The sequence below is a fragment of the Vicugna pacos genome, chromosome 7, assembly GCF_048564905.1.
Source record: "Vicugna pacos chromosome 7, VicPac4, whole genome shotgun sequence".
Taxonomy (NCBI): Eukaryota; Metazoa; Chordata; class Mammalia; order Artiodactyla; family Camelidae; genus Vicugna; species Vicugna pacos.
In genome coordinates this window covers 1,180,091-1,200,365 of record NC_132993.1, presented here as the reverse complement: position 1 = coordinate 1,200,365, position 20,275 = coordinate 1,180,091, and the positions used below count along the sequence as shown (strand labels likewise).

General features: G+C 47.8%; 1 protein-coding gene across 4 annotated transcripts in view; it reads left to right on the top strand.

Annotated features, from left to right (window-relative positions):
* Nucleotides 1-7,845: 7,845 nt before the first annotated feature.
* The window catches only part of UBE3C (ubiquitin protein ligase E3C), a 100,483-nt gene continuing 88,053 nt past the window's right edge, over nt 7,846-20,275 (top strand). For all 4 annotated transcript variants that reach the window (XM_072964053.1, XM_072964054.1, XM_072964055.1 and 1 more), the window contains exon 1: nt 7,846-8,287. In XM_072964053.1, coding sequence (XP_072820154.1) covers nt 8,222-8,287 — 66 coding nt within the window. In that variant the 5' untranslated portion in view covers nt 7,846-8,221. The remainder of the gene's footprint in view (nt 8,288-20,275) is intronic.

The window sequence follows — 20,275 nt, the reverse complement described above, 5'->3', positions numbered from 1 at the left end:
TTTATTCTAGCCCTGGGCACATTTTAAGGGGAAAAACGGGGCTCAAAATATACCACACGTGCCCATGTTTTAAGTTCGTGCGCAAGCGAGGCAGGGGAGGGATGGAGGCTAAGACAGAGCAAGGCAGGAAGCACAAAGTGCCCTGTGTGCCGGCTGTTAACGATCTTTTGAAAGTAACCTCTTCTGATAAAATGAGGTTGAAGATTCACAACGGGTAAACATAATGCCAGCTCTTCGACTGGACTCTAAACTGGGGGGGGGGGGGGGAGAAACTCTGCAACTTACTCTCAAATGGGTCGGGAGACAGTTACACAGAGCGGTTGAGCCGCGAGGGAGCTGTGCTGGTGACCTTTCTGTAAGTTTCATAATTTTCAAATAACTTTAAAAGCTCAAATGGCTGGGGCGGGTAGAGCTCAGTGGTAAAGCGCGTGCTTAGCATTCATGAGGTCCTGGGTTCAATTCCCGGTACCTCCATTAAAAAAAGTTCAAATGAATCCAACCCATCCTGGGACACACTCTCCCCACAGCCCCACCAGCTGGTGGAAAATCTCTGGTGGCCTTGTGCGGACCCTGAGTGCTCTCTGAGCAGAGTCCAGGTATGACCAGTGAGACAGGGGTGAGAGGAGCAGAGCAGGCATTTCAGAAGCAGGTGAGTTACAACGAAACTTTCTTTCTTACAAGTGTCAGTGTGGCCCCGGGTGACGTAGGGGCACAGTGCAGGCTTGGAGGTGTTGTTGCATCTGTTCAGACCCTCTGGTTGGGAGGAGCCTGTGGTCACCTCAACCCCCTCCTCGGTCACTGGCCATTTCCCGTCAGGCGGGCATCTGCAGAGCAGACCAGAGCACAGGTGCAGGAGTCCACCCCCACCAGCACCGGACGTCCATCTGGAAATCCCTGGAACTGACTAGAAACCGGTTCCAGCACTTGTAAATGCACTGCTGAGCTCCAGCGTGACTGCGCCCCAGACCCACAGGCCTGGCCTTGCCGACACCTCACAGACCCAGCTGTGTGTCAGCAATGCATCACTGCCTGACAAATTGCCTTGGCACTTGGTGGCTTAAAACAGTAAACATCCAGCACCTCAGTGCCTGGAGGCGGGGAATTTGGGGCCGGTTAGCTGGGCGGTTGTCCCCCAAGGTCTCCCGCGGGCCTGTGCCCATGGAAGGCTCCACAGCCTACGTGCTGCCCTCTCCTGCCTGTCAGCTGGCGGGGGCTAGGGAGCCAGCCTCTGGGGCCTCAATGGCACCGGACAGATGGACAGCTGCCGCAGGGTTAGCCAGTTCCCACAGACAGCAACACCCGTTCACCTGTGAGTGCACATTACAATCGCAAATGAGCACTGCAGGGTCCACACCCCAGCCTCCCCTTCTCCACCAGGCTCCGGGCAGGTCTCAACCAGGAGGGGCAGCCCCTGTGCCCCAGGGTCAGCGGAAATAATTCCCACGGCCAGTCCTGAGCCTGCTGGCACTGCCTCGCTCGTTCCTTCCCGCAGAAGCCACAGTGAGTGCTCCCCCCACCCCCGCCCCCTGAACCTCCTGACCCTCCTGCCCTGCTCTGGTGCCTCCCCTGTGGCCCCCCAGGGTGCGCCCCCACCCTGTCCCCTTGAGATCCGGGAGTGACAATCTGGCTGTCTCCACCCCTGCCGACGCCTGCTGCCCGCGGTGCTGGTGCAGACTTCAGCGAGGGCACAGCTGGAGGCTCACCCTCATAGATCCTGATCCAGTTGCCGTTGACCGTGTGGCCCGGCTGCACGTTGAGGGCTCTGAACAAGGTGTCCGTGTTTCTGGATTTTCTTTTGAACCTTGGCTCTCAAGTGCACTCTTTGTATCAGAAGAGATTTACTACCCTAAGTATATCTGTATCTCAATTTAATGAAAATGTTAAGGATACTTTGATGGTCTTGCGCCAGTGTAATTTTAAATAAAATGTCTTCATTCTTTGGCAGCGGACTGCTGCCCTGATGTGTAACTATCAGGAGGTACTTAAGTGAAGTGCTCTTTGCAATATTGTCTTTACAAAGTCGGCTAGTTTTACAGCACTTTTTTCCCCCAGAGTAAACAAACAAACAAAAAAAGTTTTATGGAAACCTTTGAGGCAAAGCCTCTTTATGTTGCTAGAAATTAAACCCTGGCAGACCATAGATTATAAAGTGATGTGTTTCAGGGGAAGCACCAGCTTTGGAGTTACACAGGAACTCTGGATTTGAATCCCAGCTGCCCCGTGCTGGCCAGCAGTCAAACTGCTAACTCTCTTCCTCCCCAGCTGTAAGGAGTTACATAATAAAAATCCCTGCAGCTTTCAGTGTAATGCCCAACGGAAAGTGACCGGTCAATGAATAGTAGCTTTTATTTTCCATGCCAGGTTTGTACACTCCAGCATTAATTATTTCAGGGGAATTTAATCAGAAGTGTAAGTATATCTTTCCCAAATACAGTTTGCTCGCAGACCGAACACTTGGGCTGGGCTTCAGGAAGAGGGGCTCCCCTTGCGGGCTCTGGCAGCTCGTGGCTGTGCGAGGCTGTCGGGCGCTTCTGCACCCTGGCCTCCGTCTTCCCCAGGCTGACTGGCTGCCAAACACACTTCTAATTGTCTAACCTTTTTAAATGATTAAAATGACGATGTGATAATGCATAAAAATAGCAGCGGTGGAATGTTAACAGCATATTAATCGTTGGTCTTTCGAGATTGTTTATTGGTAAAAAAAATTGTTTTGGCCTATGAACCTAGCAAAATGCTCTAGATGTTTAGTGCTGATAACAGCAGTCTAAAAAGACGAGGCTTATCCGACATGCTTGTGTCACCAGAGTACAGGCCCCATGCCTTGGTTTGAGAGCCGTGTGGATCAGGCCCAGGCTGTCCGCTCAGGGAGCATCTGGCCCACTCGGCAGGTGAAGTCGCTGAAGGTAGACGACTTAGCCAAGGCCACGCAGCTGGGGAGGGCAGGCCTGGGACCCAAACCCACCCCTGCGCAGTGCTGGCCACGAGGAAAACATCTTCAGCTTCAGCTTCCTTTGAATGTTGCAAGCAAGCATAGGTACCCGTGAATATGGCTTAACCTGCTGCTGACAGTGTGAATAAGGTTTCCCTGAAGAATAACCCAGCATCCCTGCAACGAGCCTGGAAATGATGAGGGCGTGGGCTGTTTTGTGTAGGACACAGTCCAATTTTTAGTTTAAAAAATCATAGTCCTTAATCATAAAGAGCTTGATGACACAGAGCAGAAAAGGTGCCCCTGATGAACGTAAGCCGGCCCATGTGGAATCAGCATCTCTGGGCGTCCCTCTGCATGCACCTGCCTCCTGCTTCCCATCCGGCCGTGAGACCAGCCGGCCCTGCCCCATGGCTCCCTCTGCCTCCCTTGTCTTCGTGACCTATGCACCTGCCCCTCCAGGTCACCGCCCGGCCAGGACCCCTCTCTCTCCAGGAGGACGTGGTCCTACATAAAGTTATAAACGCACCTCTGAGGACACAGGCCTGGCGGGGCATCGGCATGCCCCCCTGGGCTTCAGAGCAGCACCCTGAGCCCCAGCTCACCAGGGTGGCTCTTCCCAGGGCTGGGCCGCTCCCAGCCTGCTAGGCAGCTACTTCCTGCCACTGTACAGCTGGCATTTTGCTGCCACAGGGGAAGAGGACGCTGGTCTGGGGCCACCTGCAATGCTGACCTTATTGGGTGACTGCAGCTGAAGTGGCATGGCCCACCTGAGAATACCACATGTGCTCAGACTGTGCTGATCCTGCAGCAGGCGAGACCCTGGGCGAAGGACTGGCTTGGGAGGGCAACTGAGCCCCCAGCCTGGGTTCTCGGGAGGAGGGCGGTCCGGCAGCCGCAGCAGCATGACCTCAACTGCAGCTCAAGGCGTGGAACGTGCTGGGCGGGGAAGGACAGGGACCGGAGGAGGGCAGACGGAGGGAAGGGCTCCTCGTGCTCCCATGGCAACTCCCACAGAAGGCTCAGCTCGGGAAGCTCAGCTGGAGCCAACGTGGGGTAGGAGGAAGCTTCCCTAAGTGAGGGGCCACAGGCAGAGGGCCGTCGTGGCTCGAAACGGCTCCCCGTGCAGCCAACGTGCAGCCGATGTCTCGGGCGGAGCTCAGACTCAGTGGGCATCCAGCATCAGAGACACGCAGGGGCAAAGAGCTCAGGGGTTTGGGATATTTGGGCAAGGAGAGAAAAGCACTCAAATCTGGCTATTGGGTCTGCCAGCACACAGATCTGTGAAGTTTGCAAGATGGAAGGCCACCATGTCTGGAGCACCACTTTCTGAAAGGGAGAGTTTGCACAGGCCAAACTCCCCATCCCTCAGGTCGGTGCGTAATTACACTTCTGACAGGAACTGAGAGCATCTGGCAGGGATCCGGCCACTGCGTTTTTAGGAACCTGCAGTCTTCTCTACCCTTCCTTAATTGCCGTGGAACCCCTGCTGTGGTCTCCGGTCTGTTATCTCGATTTTTCACTCACCTCACAGTGCTTTCTGGTTTCCCTTTGGACTTTTTCTTTGATCCATGGGCTTCCTAGAAGTCATCTATTTCACTTCCACATTTGTGAGTTTCCCACACTTTCCCCATTCTGGACTTCTAATTTCATCCCATTGTGGTTGGAGAACCTGCTTTGTTGCCTGCTCTGGCACGTGCCCCTGGAGGAGCGGGGGTTCTGCTGTGGGTGCTGGCTGTGCGCCACCGTCTGTGAGGTCAAGTTGGCTGAGAGTGGCATGGAGGGCTTTCTTCCTTGTTGACCTTCTCTCTGGATGGTCTATTTAGCATTCAAAGTGGGAAAGTGAAATCGACAGCTCTTACTGGCAAATTTTCTTCTTCTCCTTTCATTTCTGCCTGTTTTTGCACGTTTTGATTCCTTTGGACTTTTTCACCTTTGCATTTTAATCTTGCAAGGCGATTTAATTTTTGTACTTTAACCTCCCCTGGAATGTGATAATGGGAGAGGAGTGTATGTTCAAATTTATGGCATTTTATTGTTCCCATTTTATTAATGACTGTTATGGAATGCGTGCCCCACCCCTATTCATATGTTGAATCCTAAGCCGAAATGTGATGGTTTTAGGAGGTGGGCCCCTTGGGAGGTGATTAGATCACAAGGTGGAGCCTTCACGAGTGGGATTAGGGCCCTTAATAAAAGGAGGCTCCCTTCCAGAGAGCTCCTTCGTCCCTTCCCCCACGTGAGGACACAGGGAAGTCACCAGCTATGAACCAGGAGGCGGGTTCTCACCTGACCTCAAATCTTCCAGCCTTGACCTGGGGCCTTCAGCTTCCGAAACTGTGGGGAATGAATTTCTGTTGTAAATAAGCCTCCCAGCCTGTGGCAGCCAGTCACAGCAGCCTGAACTGAGACAATGAAGTTGCTTTTTCTAAGAGAAAGTTATCATCAAAATCGTTCCACACACAGAAACTGTATTAAACATATATCAACATTTTAAAGCACAGTACCAAAGCAGACTCCCCTGGGAAGACCATGTGTGGGGAAACATTGTTGAACGTTGAGAAACAACGTTGCCAGTAACCTCCAATCTCGTTCCAAGGTCTTCTCTGATCAGTAACAACCATCCCTATGTTGGCAACAAAATTTTCTGTGTATTCCTTTACAGTTTTACTCATTGGAATTTTCTTGGCATTTTATTGTTGGAGAATCTAAATGTGGTCATTTAAGCTCATTGCATGAGCTCTGGTGAATGCACTGGTCAATGTGGCTGGGCATAATTTGGGATAGTAAATGGAAGGAGTAAATTTCCAGCCTGGGGTGTCCAGTGACCTTGGTGTTAATTTATTGAACGTTCTCTCTGGACTCACTCTAGAGGCACTAGAGCCAGCACTCCCAGGGCTCACCAGGATGGCCCCAAAGCAGAGGGGTGTATGCTCTGGGGACCCTGCCAGGGTGAGCCTGCTGCCTGCAACACGGCTCCCTGCTTTGGGGAGTCCTTCCTGCAGGAAGAACTCGCTCTTGTGGGCGAGGAACTTCTTGCAGCAAAATTTGTAGCAATGACAAAATGGTGTCAACTTAAGTGCCCAACACCAGGGCAATGGTGAGATAAAGGTTAGGCCCACTCCTCAGGAGGAATAGAGTCCTGCAGACACCTTGATGCTAGCCCAGTGAGGTTCTGACCTCCAGAACGGTGAGATAATACGTTTGCGTTGTTGAAGCCACTATGTTTGTGCTAATTTGTTATAGCAATGATAGGAAACTAAAAAATATTGACAGACATGTCCTTAGCCAATGTAGAAATTTTGAAAACTACCTGGTAGATGCAGGCAACATATCTTAATTACCAAGAAAGCTGATACTGGAGAACTAGGCTTGGTGGTCCAGTTAAATGGGTTTCCTTCTCCTCACTCGTGGCACTGATCTTGGGGCAAAACCTTAGACCTCAGTGTGGACTTATTTACTGAGGAATATTACCAATATTTTACTTACTTTAAAAAAACCCAATATTTTACTAATATAATCTATATAAAATAAAATACTTTATTAACATTTTACAAATATTTACTTACTGGACATTACCAATATTTTTAATCTTCACTCATCTGATAGGTTAAAAAAAACTGTGACGATTTATTTATAAAATCTGTAAAATTTCCACATTGATAAAATTTGTACATTTTTGATGAGTCAAGGTTTTCTTGATATAGAGTAGCTTATATATTAACTGGGAAACTGCACTAGGCAGTGGCTTTCAAAGTTTTTTGATCCTGACTGCTACGATCTAATTCACATGCATACACATTGTGTGTGTGTGTGTGTGTGTGTGTGTGTGTGTGAATGGCAGAACTGTTTAGAATGAGATTGAAACCCATTAATGGGTTTCAAAAACTAGCGATTTGCAACTAGTATAAAAAAAAAAAAGACAACAGAGTAAAAAATAGTGCATCCCACACGGTAATGATAAAAGTTTTTAAGATTTTGGTTTCAGTCATATGTATATGAAATGTATGTATATGATATATATTTATGTATATATGTATATGATATAGTTCTCTGTGTGTATATATATGTATATACCTTTACGTATGTGTCTGATATGTATTTGTGTATATATTTATGTGCATGTGACATTTATGTATGTATACATACATATACATGATACAGACTTTTATGCAAATGTATGTGGTATGTGTATGTGCATCTGATACACAGTTCTCTGTGTATATGTTATCTTTATATGTATGTCTGAGATGGATTTGTGTATGTTTATGTGCATGTGACACATTTATGTATGTGTATGTGTACATGATATGCACTTCTATGCATCTGTATGTACGTGCTGTATGTTTATCCGTGTGTGTGTGTATGATGCACATGCGTACTTGTGCCCAGAGTTAGCGCATGAGCTGGGTCTCAACGTTAAGTGTACGCACGCCCTAAGGGAGTCAAGTAATAAAAGCGATCTTTTTCCTCTCAGATCAATCAAGGGTGGTTTTTTTATCGAGAGCTCCGATCCCGCTTCTGGGAAATGCGCACAAACAAAATCCGAGTCCGGCTTCGGAGTCCTGGCGTCCACCAACCCCTGCACCCGTCCTCGGAGCGCAGCCGGCGCGGAGCTCGCCAGCATCCCTAGGGGCGCGCGCCCCCGGGAGAAGGCTGCCCCGCGCCGAGGCGCCCCGACTACTCGTGCCCGACCCCGACACGCCCCCGCGGCACCTGCGCCGCACCTAGGCCACCCCGGCTCCGCGCGGCCCCGCCCCCGCGCCCCACGGCCCCGCCCCCCGTCCGGCCCCGCCCCCGTCCCCGGCTGCAGAGCCCGCGCGCCGCGGCGCCTTCCCACGCTCCGACGCGCCGTCCGTGCGGGCGCGCGCACGCGAGGGGCCGCCGGGGGAGCGCCGCGGCGTCGGCGTCGGGCGCGCGCACGCCGGCGGGGCGGCGCACGGCTGCGGCGGCGGCGGCCATCTTTCCTCCCGGCGCTGCTCCCGGTGCAGGCGCGGGGTCCGCGGCCCTGCCGGCGCTCGGGCTCGGCCGGAGCAGCGGGACGCGTGGATGAGGGGCAGGTGGCGGCGGGCCGCCCCCCAGTGTCGCCGCCCCTCCCGCCGAGGGCAGGCCGGGCGGGCCGAGCGCCCGGGGCGGGCTCGGGGTCCTTTCCCGGCGCGGCCTCGTCCGCGCCGCGCCCGCCCCGCCGGGACCCGTCCCCCGCGCTGCCCCCGCCGGGGACCGTCTCCGGGCCGTCCCGCCCTGCCGCTGCTCTCGGGGTCGGGCTCCTCCCCGATGGGATAGGCTGTAAAGATGTTCAGTTTCGAAGGGGATTTCAAAACGAGGCCCAAGGTGTCCCTGGGAGGCGCGAGCCGGAAGGTAAGGGCGGCCTGCGTGTGCGCGGCGCCGCGGGGCCTCGGGCGGCGGGGCCGGGCGCGGGCCGGGAGGGACCGGGCGGGGGCGGGCGGCGGGGCCCGGCCCCAGGTCTGGGCGGGGCCCGCGGGCTCCTTCCCCGGCGCGGGAGGCCGGCTGCCGGGTCACCTGTCCCAGTGGCCGAAAGCAGGTCCGGGAGGATGGCTGATGGGGAGAAGGGCTTTGCGGGCCCGAGTGGCCCAGAAGCTGCAAGGATGCTGAGGGCGGCAGACTTTTCAATTTTGGTGGAAAACGCGGGGCAGGAGACAGTGCTTCTTTCAGAAATGAGCCCAGGTACTTACCGCACTTGACCTCGGGTACTGATTGCCTAGGGCTGTTTTCTGAAGTGGAAAGTGAGCAGAGTGTGTGTTTTAACGACAACAGTTTGTGGAATTGAGGCAGAACTCCTCACCATCGGCCACATGTTTGAATCCAAGGCTGTGAAAGTTATTCTGTACCCGCCTTCAGAAAACACTTCTGCAGAAACTCCAGGACTTTTTTGTTTACCGTTGGTCTTACAGGTATTCTTAGGTAATGGTTTCGAGTAAGGGTGGGCAGACTAGCTGCTCTGCTGCCCCGTCTGGCATCCGTCTCTTGATTCAGTGGAGTTGCCCGTAGTTCAATGCCAGTGTTGCTTCATTTGCTTGCTTTCCGCCAGTTCTCCGCTGGATCCCTTTCCTACCTGTTTTAGTTCTGTCAGATTAAAAATAAAGGTGTGGTACCCCGTGCTGAGGGTGTTTGAACAGTTTAAATGAATATAACTAGCTGATTGTTTACCAAATAATTTTCTAAAAGGCCGTTTAAATGCTTCATGTGTTCTGTGCTAGCATGTTCTGTATGCTACGCTTACTAACTGGTACGTGACCCTGAGGTTCGGTTGGCCCATGACCCTAAGGTGGATGCTCAAAACCACGTTAAGGCTATTCCTTTAAAAGTTATGCAGTCGAGGTGTGCACATGAGGGTTTCTTCTTCTTTTTTTGTGTTTGGTGGTTTCTGAGGGTGGAGGAGGGGAACCTGGTAGGGAGTTGGGAGAGGAGTGCTGATAATTTTCTAGCTTTGGGTTTTGAACGATGGCGACTGGCCGGAGGTGGCTGTGTGCAGAACCAGGAACCAGACTAGGTGCTGTATTGGTACGGCAGAGTTGGCGTGGCTAACATTCAGTGGCTTGGGTACTCATGAAAATTCCAAATGAGAACAAAGGATTTGTGCTCTTGGAAGAGGCCAAGGAGAACCTCAGGCTCAGATCTAGTTTACAGGTAAGATAGGAGCCCTTGAGTGATCGCACACACACAGAGCAAGCCAGTGGCAGGCGGGTCACCACCAGAGTCCACATCACTTTGTTGATGTAGGACCTTGTGATTTGTCACAGAGCAGTGCACCGGCATGTCCTGCTGGGTGTTGGGCTTGTTTTCTCACCGAGTAACACATCTCTTCTTCGAGGAAAATAGTTCCCTATTGATCAGAACCTTGAAGGGAGATTTCACATCTTTTCAGCTGTGCGAAACAGTTTTCCTCCCCGACACCCACTCCTTTTCATTGAGGTACAAGCGTTAAGTGTATGTGTCTCCTGGAGGAGCCTGAGGCGGAAATCCTTGTGCAGGTGAAGTTGAGGCGGGAAGAGGAGAGGGCAGGGGACCTGGGCCTTCTGGGTTGAAGTGCAGCTTCAGCCCCCTTGAGGTAAGGGGGCTGGCATTTTTGTATCTCCTTACCATTTAGTCTTTGTCTGCAGGCTGCCCGGGTGAGGGTGGGACTGGAACCCTGCTGGCCTCTCAGCTGAGAGCAGTTCTCCTGAGAGAGGAGAGGAAGGAGCCCGCTGTAGCTCCCTCACACTGGCAGGAGGTTGGGTGTACAGGAATCTATGCTGGGGGATTACCTGTAAGTTTGGCTGGAAGGATTTTTACATATGAACCCACCCCCGAGACCACCACTGCCACCAGGCAGCGTTCCCAGCGTCCTGTAGGCTTCCTCCTGCTCCCTCCGTCCTGAATTCTTCCTCTCCGAAGATAATTACTGTTCCATCCTTTGTTGCCATAGATTAGTTTTGCCTGTTGAATTTTCAGTGTGCTTGGGGGTCCCCCTTTTTTTGGATGTGGTTTCTTCTGTCTCACAAGTGGAATTCATCATCTCATTTTGTTGCCTTATCTGAACATACCGCGGTTGGTCCGTACTTGTTTGTGTCTCTTGGGGAACACGTGCTCTTGTGTGCTGGGTCACAGGACCCGTGGGTATAGCTCTGGCGCAGTGTCTCCCCAGGTGGCAAGTCTGCAGTGTCTGAGGTTCCGGTGGCCCCACTTTCTTGCCAGCACTTAGCGTTGTCAGTCCTTCTGCTTTTGGCAGTTCTGGTGGTTGTGTAGTTTCCCTGTGTTTTTAATTTTGTTTCTTAGCATCTAGTGACCTTAAACACCCACATGTGCTTATTTTCCTTAGTGCTCTTTGGTTGCAGCATGAGTCCTTTGTCTCATTTAAAAAACAAAACCTTAAAATGCTCTTTCCCCCATGTCTTAAATTATTTGAAGTCTTCCCTTTTTTAAGGTTAGTGGAAAGTAAGTAGTTGCCACCTTTTGAGTAAATACATCTTTTTTCTCCTCAGATTAAATGAATATTTTCAGTGTTTCTTTGTGAAGGTTCTGTGTAGGGTCTGAAACGTTGTGAGGAGAAGTCCATGCCTTCATTATAATCTAGTTGTGAAGAAAAAACTTAATTAAAAGTTCAATAACAATAGAGAGTAATTACCACATCTGGCTTTCCCTTGGGCTGACTTGGGAAAGGGAAGAGTTGGCTGGGGCCCAGTCCTGAGGGGTGGGGGGAGTTAGGCCAGTGGGAGACGAAAGTATTCCAGGTGGGCAGAGGGGTGTAAGGGGTAGGTCTGTACTCGGTTCCACTGATTCTAAGTCGCATAGGTTTCCACTTCGTAATATTTCTGAAGTCAGGACACATCTTGATGGCATGACATAGTTTATTGGCAGTTTTCTTTTTTCTTTTCTTTTCTTTTCTTTTCTTTTCTTTTCTTTTCTTTTCTTTTCTTTTCTTTTCTTTTCTTTTCTTTGTACTGCATAGAAGATTATCTCAGGGATCATTTGATTACCAGTATGGAAAGCCACTGAAGCTGGCTTAGTAGGTACCTCACGGAATGTCGTGGCAGAACCATACCCAGATACCAAGCCATCAGCACCTTGGCACGTGGCCGCTCTCAGTCCTTCGCCTGGGCTACGCGGTGTCCTTGCTTCTCGGCGCTCTGCAGAGCGGCTTCCTCCCTTTCCATTGCACAGGATCTTGGCGGGATGTGGTTTCCTAGTTCTGGTCCAGTTGAAACAAGTGAATCTCAGTTCTGCTTCTCAGGAGGGGGAATCTGATGGGCCTAAGTTAGGCTTTCCCCTCACAAGCAGAGTCTAGAGAAGGCGTTGGAGTCCGGTACAAGTCGAGCAGTCTAGGTGTGAGGGGCGGGAGGTCCACTTTCCAAGAGGTGGGTGGCTGTTGGATGAAATGTCTCAGTTCCTGTGGACAGAGTGGGGCTAACAGGCACACGTGTGAAACGGAGAAGAAATCTGGGCTGGGTGCGCAGATTTGGGCATTAAAAGCAGATAGGTGAAGTCATCTAGGGAGAAGGCGCGGAGGGGGGTCTTGTGGGACGACATTTAATAAGTGAAGGGAGTGCTTAGCAAAGAATCACACGTCAGGGGAAGAGGAGTGACCGCAGTGCCAGGGGACACAGGAAGACCTGGGGAACCTTGGAGGGAGCATATTCCAGGGGAGCGGGGTGGGGGTGGGGGTGGGAATCAGACTGCAGCTCATTGAGAGGTGACAGGAAGTCCCAAAGCGGGTGGACTCTTTTTGAGAAGCGGAAGAAGGCTGCACCCAGGGTGCAAAGCAAGGTTTTGGTTTCTTTGTTTGGGGCGGGAGAAACTTGAGCAGGTGTATTGACCGGCAAAGGAGCTAGGAGAGGGGGCGGCAGTGCTGTCAGTCCTGGGGGAGGCAAGAGTGGAGGGATCAGGTGTGAGCAGAAGAGGGAAATGTTTCAGGATTTAAAGAAAAGAAGTGGATGTGGAAATAGCAAAGTTTAAAGACAGGAGGAAGGAAATTAAAATTTCCTTTCTACCTTTCCATGGATAGTTGAGGTAAGCATGGCAGTGGAATTAATATTTCCTTAACGTTTGTCCATTGCTTTAAAAAATTGATGTACTTTATTTTATGGAGAATTTTTAGGTTTACAGAAAATCGAGTTTCCTCATGTCTCCCCCTCCACCTCACACTTCCCGTTACCACCATGTTGCCTTAGTGTGCTTCATTTGTTACGATTGATGAACCAGCATCAGTACAGGAAAGTTCATTCTATATGTTGTACTTTATGTGGGTTTTGAAGAGTTGTGTAATGACATTAGCCACCAGTACAGTATCACATGTAACTGTTTGTTGCCCTAAAAATTCGCTGTTCTTTACCTCTCCATCCTTGCCCCTACCCCTCTTCCCCTCTGCCACCACTGATCTTTTTACTGTCTCCATAGTTTTGCTTTTTCTAGAACGGCCTGTAGTTGAAACCATACTGTGTGTAGCCTCTTCAGATTGGCTTCTTTCACTTAGCAATACGCATTTAAGTTTTCTCCATGCCTCTTTGTAGCTTGATAGCTTGCGTGTTTTTTAACTTTTTATTAACAGACATTTTTAGAGAAGTTTTAGGTTTATAGAAATTGGGAAAGTACAGAGTTCTCACACACTCCATCTCCACCCCATGTTGTTTTCTCTGTTATTTACCTCTTGCCATAATGTGATATGTTTGTTACAATTGATTGACCAATGTTGATACATAAGTTTTTAAATTAAAAAAGTTTTATTTCTTTATTTTATTGAAGTATAGTTGATTTACAATGTTGTATTAGTTTTTGGTGTACAGCATAGTGATTCAGTTATGCATATATGTTCTTTTTCATTATAGATTATTATAAGCTATTGAATATATTTCCCTCTGCTCCACAGTAGGACCTTGTTATTTATCTGTTTATATATAGTGGTTTGTATTTGCTAGTCCCAAACCTAATTTATCCCTCCCCACCCCCTTTCCCCTTTGGTAACCATAAGTTTGCTTTCTATATCTGAGTCTATTTCTGTTTTGTAAATAAGTTCATTTGCATCATTTTTTTTAGAGTCCACATATAAGTGATGACATATGATGTTTGTCTTTCTTTGTCTGATTTAATTCACTTAGTTATGATAATCTCGTGGTCCATCCATGTTGCTACAAATAGCATTTCATTCTTTTTTGTGGCTGAGTAGTATTCCATTGTGTGTGCGCGTGTGCGTGCGCATACACACTGCAACTTCTTTACCCAGTCATCTGTTGATGGACATTTGGTTGCTTCCAGGTCTTGGCTATTGTAAATAGTGCTGCTGTGAACATTGGGGTGCATGTGTCCTTTTGAATTAGTTTCCTCCAGGTATATGTCCAGGAGTGGGATTGCTGGATCATATGGTAATTCTATTTTTAGGGTTTTGTCTGTATGTGTGTGTGTGTTGGTTGTTGTTTTTTGAGGGGGAGGTAATCAGGTTTACTTACTTTTAGGGGAGGTGCTGAGGATTGAACCCAGAGCCTCATGAATGCTAAGCATGTGCTCCACCACTTGAGCTATACCCTCCCCTCTCTATTTTTAGTTTTTTAAGGACTTACCGTACTGTTTTTCATAGTGGTTGCACCAAATTACATTTCTACCAACAGTGTAGCAGGGTTCCCTTTTCTCCACACCCTCCAGCATTTATTGTTTGTGGACTTTTTAATGATGACCGTTCTGACTGGTGTGAGTGTTACTCGACTGTAGTTTTGATTTGCATGTCGCTAATAATTAGGAATATTGAGCATCTTTTCATGTGCCAGTGGGCTATGTGTGTTGATGTATAATTATTAAGTCCTTAATTTTTATTAGGGTTCACACCACGTGGTGTACATTCTGTGGGTTTTGACCTTTTCAGACTGGCTTCTTTCTCTTAGGAATAAACTTTTAAAGTTGCTCTCTGTTGACTGATACCATCCCCACTCCCCAAATGGCTGAGTAGTATTCCATTGTCTGGATGCACCAGTTTATCCATTCACCTGCTGAAGGACGTCTTGGTTGCCTCCAGGTTTTAGCAGTTATGGTAAGGCTGCTGTAAACATCCACATGCAGGGTTTGTGTGTGCAGAGTTCTCACTTCCTGTGGGTTAATGCCGGGAGCACGATTGCTGGATCCTGTGCTGAGGTTGTGTTGAGTTTTGTAACTAACCACCAAACTGTCTTCCAGAGTGGCTGCACCATTTTGTATCCCCCTCACCCCGCAGTGACTGCAGCTCCTGCTGTGTCACGTCCTCGCCAGGGTTTGGTGTTGTCAGTGTTCGATCTTGGCCGTTCTGATAGGTGTGTAGTGGTATCTGACTGGTCTGATCTGCGTTCCCTGATGCCCCACAGTGTGGAGAGTCTTTTCAGATGTGCTTGTTTGCCATCTGTGTATCTTCTGTGCTGGGGTGTCTGTTGAGGTCTTTGACTCATTTTTTAACTGGGTTCTTTGTTTTCTTACTGGTGAGCTTCAAGAGTTCCTATATATGTTTTTAGTGTATTTTGTACACATACAAGTCTTTTTTTCAGATACTTCTTTTGGATATACTTTCTCCCGGTTTTTAGCTTGTCTTTTCATTCAGTTAGCAGTGTCTTTTGCAGAGCAGAAGCTTTTAATTGTAATGAAGTCCAGTTTTATCAATTTTTTTTCACACATTATGTTTCTTATGTTGTGTCTAAAAAGTCATCTCCAAACACAAGGTCACCCAGCTCTTCTCCTGTGTTAGCTTCTAGTAGTTGTATAGTTTTGTATCTTTCATCTAGGTGTGTGATCCATTTTGGGTTAATTTTTGTGAAAGGTTTTAAGGTCTGGGTCTAGATTTTCTTTTTTTCTGTTTTCACAGGTAGATATCCAGTTGTTCCAACATGTTTGATGGAAAGCTGTCCTTTCTTCATTGAATTACCTTTGCTCCTTTGTCAAAGATCAGTTGGCTGTATTTTTGTGGGCCTGTTTCTGGGCTCTCTACTCTGTTCCATTGGTCTGTTTGTTTCTTGGGGTTGTTTGTTTTGTTTTTGCCAATACTATACTGTTTTGATTTCTGTAGCTTTATATTAAGTCTTGAAAGTCGAGTAGTGTCAGTCCTCCTAATTGTTGTTGTTGTTGCTTTAGCATTGCGTTGGCTCTTCTGGGTCTTTTGCCTTTCCATACCAGCCTTGAGTCAGTTTGTTGATATTCACAAAGTAACTTACTGGGGTTTTGACTGAGATTGTGTTGAATCTGTAGGTCAAGCAAGTTAAGAAGAACTGATCTTGACAGTACTGAGTCTTCCTGTCCAACATGGAGTGTCTCTCCAGCGCTTTAGTTCTTTCATTTCATGCATCAGACTTTGGTAGTTTACCTCAGATAGACAATGTCTTTCCTTCTATCTCAGTATATGTGTGTGTGTGTGTATATATATATGTAGTTAGGTTTAGACCGAAGTATATCATTTTTCTCATGCTGATATAAATGATACTGTGGAGTTGTTTTTTTTTTTTTACCCTTTAATTAAGTAATTATTTTATTGAAATATAGTCAGTTTGCAGCGTGTCAGTTTCTGGTGCATAGCATCATGTCTCAGTCATACATATACATGCACATATCCCTTTTCATGTTCTTTTTTATTAAAGGTCACTACAAGATATTGAATGTAGTTCCCTGTGCTGTACAGTATTAACTTGTTGTTTATCTGTTTTATATATGGTAGTTAGCATCTGCAAATTCCTAACTCCCAATTTATCCCTCCTCTGTAACCATAAGTTTGTTTTCTATGTATGTGAGTTTTTTTCTGCTTTGCAAATAAGTTCATTTGTGGGGCTTTTTGCTTTTGTTTTTTTAGATTCCTCATGTAAGTGGTATCATATGGTATTTTTCTTTTTCTTTCTGGCTAACTTCACTTACAATGATATTCTCCAGGTCCATCCATGTTGCTGCAGATAGCATTTTTATGGCTGAGTAGTATTCCATTTTATAAATATACCACAACTTCTTTATCCAGTCATCTGTTGATGGACATTTAGGTTGTTTCTATGCCTTGGCTATTGTAAAGTATGCTGCTATAAACATTGGAGTACACAGATCCTGTGTTTTAAATTTCAAATTCCAGATGTTCGTTGCTGGTGTATATGAAGGCAGTTTTGTATTTATGGTTTACCAACTTTTCCCTATTCCACGCCCCCTGACCCCTGACAGATACTTTTCTACTCTGTTTGTAAATGTTTGACTTTTTTTTTTTTAAGACTCTGTGTATAAGTGATATGATACAGTACTTGTCTCTCTCTCTTACGGCGTATTTCACTTAGCACAAGGCCCTCAAGGTCCATCCATGTTTTTAAAATGGCAGAATTCCTTCTTTTTTGTGGGTGGATAATACTCCATTGTGTGCACACACTACACCTTTTTTAATCTACTCATCTGTTTGATGGATACTTAGGTTGTTTCATATCTTGATCACTGTGAGTAGTGCTGCAGTATCAGGGTGCAGATACCTGTTCTGCGTCCTGTTTCCGTTTCCATTGGATAGATACGAGATTGCTGGATCAGGAAGAAGTTCTGTTTTTAATTTTTTGAGGAACCTTAATATTCTTTCCATAGTGGAAACATTTTTTTTAATTTGAAATTTTAATTGTTCATTGCTGCTACATGGAATGCAAGTTGACTTTTGTGTATTAACCTTGTATCCTGCTGTGTTGCTATAGTCCCTTAGTAGTTTTGGGAGGTTTTTTGTTAATTCTTTGGGACTTTCTACGTGGACAGTTATGCCATCTGTGACCAAAGACAGTTTTATTTCTTTCTTCCCTATCTTCCCTTTTATTTCCTTTTCTTGTTTTACTACATTATCCAGGCCTTGCAGTATGATGTCAAAGACGGGGTGACAAGAGGACATCCTTGCCTTATTCCTGGTCTTACTGGGAAGTTTCTAGTTTCTCACCATTAAGTGTGATATTAGCTGTAGGTGTTTGTGGTGGTTCCTTACCAAGTTGCGGAAGTTCCCCTCTAGTACTAGTTCACTGAGACTTTTTATCACGAATGGGTGCTGGGTTCTGTTAAATGCTTTTTAACGCATCTGCTGATAGGATCGTACGACTTTCTTTAGCCAGTTGCCATGGTGGATGGCACTAAGGGCTTTCTGAGCTTAAACCAGCCCTGCGTACCTGGGAGAAGTCCCACTTTGCTGTGATTCGTAATTCTTTCTACACATTGTTGGGTTCAGTTTCCTGGTATTTTGTGTGGGGTTTTGCATCCATGTTCATAAGAGAGATCCGTCTGTAGTTCATTTCTCGTCGTGTCTTATTCTAGTTTGGTACTAGGGTGCCGCTGGCCTCCAGTCAGCTGCGCTCCAGGGCTGCTGAGGCCAGCTCTGTAATTGTGGTTTCCCCTTCTGACTGGTCTAGACCACTCTTCAGATGATAGGCACTCTGATCGGCCAATTTTATAAAGCTGCCCTCTATTGTGTAATTGAAGGTCTTACCTGAAATATTTTAACTTTAAAAATTTCCATGCTGCTTTACTTGGAAAAGGTGACATTTGGTGTATGTGTTGTCATTCTCCTCTGTCTTGTGTTGCAGCGGAACATGGAGCTGTTTCTCGCAGATCTGGCTTCAGGTGAAATAGGGATGTTTTCATAGATGAGATTTTAAAATGTTAATTTACTGTCAGGACTGGTGTTCTTTACTTTATACTGTTTTATCCAGCAGCAGCACTGCATCTGTTCTCTTGAATGTAATTATCTGCAGCCTGCACAGATGAGACCAAAAACCTGTGTTTCCTGCAGCAGGTAAGGTCAAGAACTCTTGATCTGGTGGAATAGAAGGACGAGACCACTTGTGTAGTTCTCTTTGGACTTGTCTGCAGAGCCTGGGTGAGACCAGCAAGGCACTGAGGGTGCTTGGGTTACAGCCCCGAGAGTGAGCGCCTCCGTAAGCTCTGTGCCCGGACGCTGGCCTGCCTCACCCGGGCCCTGTCTGGCTGTGCATGCTCCTGTGTGCTGATGTGCTTGGGCTGTGGAGCTAGCTGCCAGCTAGGTTTCTGAGTTAGTCGGTGAGTAGGTCACCTCATAGGACCTAGACGAGCCTTCTGAAGAGGGCGCCGCAGAAGCAGTAGAGAGCTTCCCTCAGTGGCTTTGCCTTTATTCCTGCAGCTGTAAAGAACGCTGGCACCTGGGAGGTCGGGAGTTAAGCACCTTGTTCTTTGACTCTGACCCTCGTTTCATGCCTCGTCCCACTGCCACGGCCTCTTCACGAAACCTTATGTGGCCAGCGTGGCCTGCCGGCGTGAAGGCAGGAGCAGCACCTTTCTTCTGGTGCGGTTTGTCCAGAGTCCGTCGTCTTCTGTGCTGACCGAGTTAAAGACAGAAATACTTGCTGGGGGTGTGGGTGGCAGCGTCCGCCGGCCCAGCCTCCCAGAGGGGCGGTCTGGTGGTGTGTGTGCAGAGTCTCAGACAGGTCCGGCCCCTCCACTCCGGTAATTCTACTTTTAGAAATTTGTTTTCAGAAACTAATTTGATAGGGCCCGGGAAAGAAAAGATTTTGTTTGTGGCATTACTTACAACATTGAAAAATTCAAAACAACCTAAATGTCTAACAGCAGGAAATTTGTTAAACAAATGGTAGTAATACATGCAGTGAGGTACTATAAAGCTACTTAAAGTGGTCATGATGTATGTTTGTTAGTGTTGTAATTTATTGATGTCTATTCATTACAGGTATTAAATGTGTCGTTTTAATGAAAACAGATTGCAAAACGGTACTGCAGTCTGCACTTAAATTATGTCAGTCTGAACAGTTGTGATCTCTGCTTTACCAGTTTCTGAATTAACGGTGAATAAAGGACACGTTCTCTGTTCATGCCTAAGAGTGGCCTAGAGCACTACTTTTGTTCTTCTGTTCTGTGGGGCAGGTGTATGGGAGCAGCTCTGGGTGCTTCTGGCTCAGGGGCTCTCGGACGCCAGCCTGGTGCAGGCCGAGCCTGGAAGTCAGCACTGGGTCACTAACTCACTCCACCTCCCTGCCACTTGGATGTCCCCTTAGGGCCGCCTGAGTGTCCTCATAGCAGGGCAGCTGGCCTCCCCAGAGCCGGCGATCTGAGAGAGCAGGGGGAGCGCCCAGGGCCTGAACTGAGTGCGTCACTGTTGCCCCCCTCTGCTTATGGTGGGGGGACGGGCTCCACCAGTCTGGAACCAGCACAGGCAGAGGAACCGGTAAACTAGAAGAGCTCGGAAAACTGGAGAGAGAGAGGACTGACTTGAAGCTCCCTTCTCCCAGGCAAGGCAAAAGGATGAAATCATGCCATTTGCAGCAACATGGATGGATCCAGAGATTATGCAACTAAGTGAAGTAAGTCAGACAGCGGAAGAGAGCTGTTACATGATATCGCTTACACGTGGAATCTAAAAAAAATGGTGCAAATGAACTTACTTACAAAACAGAGGCAGACTCACAGACACAGGAAACAAGCTTACGCGACCAAAGGGGAAAGCAGGGTGGGGAGAGATAAATTAGGAGTTTGAAATTAACAGATGCACACACTACTATGCATAAAATAGATGAACAACAAGGACCTACTGTGCAGCACAGGGAACTGTATTCAATATCTTGTAGCGACCTTTGCTGGAAAAGGACTGCGGAAAGGACCAGATGTATACACACGTGTGTATAACTGAGTCACTTTGCTGTGCACCCGAAACTGACACAGCGTTGCAGATCAGCTACGCCGCCGTTTAAAGAGACGTTTATACTGTGGGTTGTCCTTCAGCTGAGGATTGGAGTATTTTCTAAAATCCAGCTTTGTTCTCTTTTTAAAATTGCCGTAGCTGTTCTTTGTATGAACTCGGTATGAAGTATACATGTTTGTCCTTCACTTTTGAACATTGAGGTTGTTTCTTTTTTATTGTGAACA